Here is a 5,505-nt window from a genome sequence, read left to right on the forward strand (position 1 = left end):
GAGCTTGGGAGCGGGGTCAGACCTAGAGATGCTGCAGGTGCCATCCCTTACCCAGGACTCTCCAGCACTAGCAGACAGCAGGCAGCAGAGTCGATGGGCAGAGAGCTCATGGGAGGGACAGAGAGGGCAGTGCTGGGCCACCGTCAGGGATAACATTGTTAGCTGGCCTTGAATGCCAACAGGGGATTTATGCTTGCTGCAAGAGGCCATAGGGAGCCATCGCAGGATCTTGAGCAGGGGAGTATTGTGAAGAAATCTATATTTGAGGGATACTAGCTCTGAAGGTAGGGGGATTCTGGACCCACTGTGGCAGTGGACACCGTGGTATCCCACCTGGTCCCTGGTGCCACCTCCCTGCCCCCCCCCCCCCCCCCCCACAAGAGTCGGGGGACTGGGTGGGAAGCAGGCTATGAGGGCCCTCAACCTGTTGCAGGCCAGCCCAACAGAGCCCTGGCCCCTGGGGGGAAGGGGTGAGCCAGCAATGCGGGGGAGGACCTGCGTAAACACTGACCAGCTTGACTTTCACATACAGGGTCCTCCCGGGCCACAGGGACCCCCAGGGCCACCTGGGATCCCCGGAGCCAAGGTGAGTTCACAGGCCTGTTGTGTGGCCCCCTCCAAGCCCCTTAACTCCAGCGCCCACCTCCCCTCTCCTCTCTGCCATGCTCACCCCTCTTCTCTCCTGGCATCCTGGCCCAGCTCCTGGGGGCTCAGAGGACGTGGCCCCGCTCCTTCCTAACCAAGCTGGATGCCTTGCTCCCAGCCCTAGCTCCTCCCTAGAAGCCCCAGTCACACGCGTAAGCCCTTGGGACGTCCCCAGGTCCCATAGATGACAGACATAGCCGTTCTTATGGCCCGTACACATCATTTACCGCCTGCCTGCGTGGCTCAGGAGACATGGAAATCGCAAGATCTGGTCCCGGCCATTGCCCTGGGCTGTGTGGCCTGCAACGAGTCATTGGATCCCCCCCCCCCCCGAGCCTCAGTTTCCCAAGCTATAACTTCCCAGACTGTAAATTATAGCCCTGGTGTGCATCTGCCCAGAGGAGCTGAGGAGGGTGCTGGGCACCCAGTGGGCACCTTCCTGGACCCCACCCACTTTAGGGATCCAACCCAGGGACGTCGTGCTGATCGGGGAGAGGAGGCAGCCCAGCCACAAGGCCCTCTTGGGGACCACGGGACACCGTAACCTCCCTTGCTTTCTCTTCCCTTCCAGGGCGAGCTGGGATTGCCTGGTGTCCCGGGAATCGACGGAGAGAAGGTCTCTGGGCCTTTCGTTTGCTTGGTGATCCTGGTGCCTAGTGGTGGGCTGCGTGTGTGCATGTGTGTGCGTGCATACGTGTGTGTGTGTGTGTGTGTGTGTGTGCAGAGTTAGAGGCCACAGGACAGAGTGCGCTGCCTGGGCACATGTCCTGGTTCTGCCCTTAGGCCTCGGGCAAGCTGCTCACTTTCTGGCAGCCTCAGATCCTCACCTGGAGGGGAGGATGGTCACAGTTGTAAGACTTATATAATTGTGTGTGTGGAAAACACAGAGCAGTGTGCGGGGCGCAATCTAGGGAAGAGTCTTCAAATGCTAGCTAATGTCGTTCCCGTTACTCTGGGCCCTATAAGTATTGCTGTAAGTACACACCTGTGTGTCCCTCCACACACAGCACGGTGTCAGGGGCATCACTGGACATTCATGGCGGTGGCTTTAGGGCCGTGTCTTGGACTTTCCATGATTGGCTGAGAGAGAGAATGAGTGGCCGGAAGGGGCACTGGGTGGATGGTTGGTTGTACGTGGGGGTTGCGGGCTCCCGGTGCAGGCTCCTGAGATGCGAGCTCAGGGTTGACCCTCCCCAAGCTCTGTAAGCGCCCCTGCAGGGGCTGCCCAGTCCCACTCCCTCCACCCCTCCCCCCTTGCACCCTTGTCTTCATCCAGGCCCCTCGGTGCATTCACCGCCTGGGCCAGAGGCAGGGACCCAAGATGAAGACATGGGGGTGGGGGTCTAGTCTGTCCAGGACTAAGCTCTGGGGACCCTCTGGGGTGGGGGAAGGGAGCATAGCTGCTGAGTTCTACCAACCCCTTGTTCTTGTGGTTCGCAGGGTCCCAAAGGAGCCAAAGGAGACCCGGGAGAGGCTGGGCCGACCGGACCCAAAGGGGAGGCGGGAGAGATGGGCCTGTCGGGCCTCCCGGTAGGTGGCTGCGCGGGCCCCACCCTACTCTGCCCCCTGTGGGGTTCCAGGGCCAATGTGTGCCCAAAACAGCAGCCGCGGAGAAGGGGGGCACCGCTGGGGCCCTGCCAACTCCACCTGGCCCAGGGGCACTGAGCCTTGGAAAGAAAGCTCGGACTCAGCCCTCGCTGCTTGGTCTTCTGAGCCTCTGTACACGGACCTACCGCCTACCTCCCAAGGCCTCCACAAAGGTGGCACAAAGGGTGGTTAGAGCCCACCCTGACTGCTCAAGTTTGCATCCTGCTCTGTCCCCTGCTGGCTCTGGAAGCCTGCACGAGTGTCCTGACCTCCCTGGGCCTTAGTTTCCCCACCTCTAAAATGGGGATGATAACCTCCTCCCACTCACGAGGGCCTGCCCGACAGGGCTGAGAGTGGTGGCTGGCCACGTGATAAAATACCCACCGTCACAGTCATTGTGGCTGGACAGAAAGAGCTGTGGGTTCAAGTGGCCAGCAGGTGCCCCCTCTTCGCATTTGATGTCCATCCACGGGGCTCCCTCAGCTAGAGAGCTGGGTGCCCCCTTGCCCCCCAGGAAACAATTTATACAGCTGTCAATGTGCTCTCCAAACACCCACTTGCTGGGCACCCAAAGCGTGTCACCAATTTAGGGGAATCTGCTTCAAGCTGCAAAGGCCAACTCATCGTTGCTGCTGGAGGCCTCATGGGGAAGGCAGGGGAGGTGATGACCACCGTGGGTGGTGGGTCTGGTGATGGGCAGAAAGGGCTGAAGGCCAGGCTGTCCTACAGGGCACCGATGGTCGCAAGGGCGAAAAGGGAGAGTCGGCATCTGACAGCCTACGGGAGAGCCTGGTAAGGGGGGCTGCTGAGGACCAGGGTCTCCCCTCAATGCCTGGGGGCCCCGAACCTTGGGACAGAAAGGCCACCTTTCTGTGGGCAGCGAGGGAGGGGGAAGGGGGCACCTCGGGCTGTGTCCTCCAACTGAGGCCCGTCTGAGAACCCCAAAGGCCAGCCCCTGGGCCCTCCACCAGGCAGTGCCCTTCTGGAGGGACTCAGCCCAGTGGCTCAGGGCCCAGCACCACCCCGCCAGGAGTGCTCATCTGATGTCCAGTGCGTTCAAGCATGGGCGAGTTGAGGTATGACGGGGCGGGGGTGACTAACCCATCTCTGACTGCTTCCTAGGCCCAGATCATAGTGGCGCCGGGGCCCCCCGGCCCCCCTGGTCCCCCAGGCCCCATGGTAAGAACGTTTGGCGTGAAGTAGCTGAGATACACAGGGGGTGGTGAGCCCAGGCCTGGAGCTGTGACCCAGGGGAGGACAGGATTTCCGGTGGGGAGGGGGCACATCAAGCAATATGGGAGAGCCTGGGTCTGGGCTTGGGAGTCTGTAGAGGTCAGGGCCACGGGGCCAGTGAGTGGCCTATAAGCCTTTGTGACCACTCTCCTCCTCCTCCAGGGCCTTCAGGGAATCCAGGGTCCCAAGGTAAGTTCTGGAAACCCCTCTACTCACTGCAGATGCCCAGCCTGGATAGTTCCAGAAAGCCTTGCTAATGAGCAGTGAGAGCCCCGCACTTGGCCCCAAACCAGCTCTGTATTATCCCAGGGCCTGAACATTCTGAATCCCCTGGAGCACAACCTCCCCAATGTCCTCGGAGCTGGTGCCCCCTAGCCCTACACTGGGACTTTGTACTTTCACCCTGTCCCTCTGCCCGAGCCCTCATCTGCAGCCTCTGCCTCCCTGTGCCACGCCCCCCTTCTGTACATGCTTCCCCCCTGCCCCCTACGCACACAGCTGTCTCTCAACTGCCCACAGGCTGGACATGAAGTCTTGGGTTTGGTGTGTATTACATAATGTCATGATCTCTGCTCTTAAATTAAAACCGTGAGTGTGGCCTGCCCATGTGCCCCGTGTGGGGGAGGCCAGCTGGCTTCACAGCTTGCTAGGTCTGGTTTCTCTTCCACTCACTCTGGGGGAGAGTACATCTCTGACTCCCCAGCCCAGAGGCCAGCAGGACTCAGACATGAATCCCACAGCCGAGCGGGGCCGAGCACGTGGCCCGACCAGATGTGCTGCTTCTGGTTCTGTTTGGCCCCACGGCCCTCCCCAGGTCGTATTTAGAAGAGGCAGCTGCTGTCAGGGATGAGGTCCAAGGCTGGGGCTCAGAAACCCGACGGGTCCTCAGCCTTGCTGCTTCTTGGCTGTGCGGCTGGACCTGTCCCTGCCCCTCGCTCTGCCTGTCTTTACTCATCTGTGAAATGGGTGTGAAGGAGCCCATGTGTGGGTTCTGGTTACTGTTTGTACTGGAAGGAAGCTGGGGTCAAGCCTGTGAGAGCCTGGTGTCCTTTCTGCCCTGCACTCCCCAGCTCACACTGAGGCCCCAAGCTTTCCTGTCCTGCTGTCTGTCTGAGCCCTTCCCCCTGACCGATGTCTCCTCTTTGCTTCCAGGGCTTGGACGGAGTAAAGGGAGAGAAGGGTGTGTCGGGTGAGAGAGGCCCCAGCGGCCTGCCTGTGAGTGTCATGAGCCTCGTTTATCCCTCTGGGGCACTAATTCCTATAACTAATTCCTGTAATTGACCCATTCCTTTTCCACCCAGGGGCCAGCTGGCCCGCCAGGCCTTATCGGGCTGCCAGGAACCAAAGGAGAGAAGGTAACGACCTTCCTTTAATGCCTACCAAGTATGGCTGCACATTTACAGTGTCACTCGGCCTTGGGGACTCAACCCCCTGCACTACACCATCCCAGGGCCAGAAATCAGGCTTGTGGACAACTCACAAGGCTGAACATCCCAGCAGTAGTGCTCCCAACACCCCCTCCCTGGCCCCTTACATGTCCTCTTTGTCTCTCCTCAGGGAAGACCTGGGGAGCCAGGACTAGATGTAAGTATCTCATCGTTCACAGTGATCAGGCTCTTCTTGTGTGTAGCTTCTGCCCTTGCACTGGCCATACAGTAATCTCATCTGCTGGGCTTGGATGTGACCCCCTTCTCCAGGGCGGGGACTCCCAACTGACTGGTTCCCTCTGGGTCCCCAGTGCCAAGTCTAGTTCACAGCCCAGAGTAGGTACTTGATGGGTGGATGGATGGATGGATGGATGGGTGATAAGTGGATGGAAGATGGGTGGATGGATGATGGATCGGTGGATGATGGATGGATAATGGGTGGGTGAAAGATGGGTGGATGGATAATGGATGGATGGATGAGGGTGGATGGATGGATGATGGGTGGCTGGAAGATGGATGGATGGGTGATGGGTGGATGGATGGGTGATGGGTGGATGGATGATGGTGGATGGGTAATGGATGGAAGTTGGGTGGGTGGATGGATGGATGGATG

At 59.6% G+C, this 5,505-nt stretch overlaps 1 protein-coding gene across 1 annotated transcript; it reads left to right on the forward strand.

Annotated features, from left to right (window-relative positions):
• Positions 1–425: 425 nt before the first annotated feature.
• On the forward strand, positions 426–5,049 carry LOC116629608 (collagen alpha-1(XXIII) chain-like; the record flags this gene model as incomplete). The annotated part of the gene is made up of 9 exons (XM_032399857.1): positions 426–586; positions 1,217–1,261; positions 2,086–2,175; positions 2,962–3,024; positions 3,355–3,411; positions 3,628–3,654; positions 4,618–4,680; positions 4,767–4,820; positions 5,023–5,049. Coding segments are annotated over exons 1-9 (531 nt in total), but the record flags the coding sequence as incomplete, so codon positions are not given.
• Positions 5,050–5,505: the final 456 nt, after the last annotated feature.

This window comes from Phoca vitulina, unplaced genomic scaffold (assembly GCF_004348235.1).
Source record: "Phoca vitulina isolate PV1807 unplaced genomic scaffold, GSC_HSeal_1.0 scaffold1734, whole genome shotgun sequence".
Classification (NCBI taxonomy): Eukaryota; Metazoa; Chordata; class Mammalia; order Carnivora; family Phocidae; genus Phoca; species Phoca vitulina.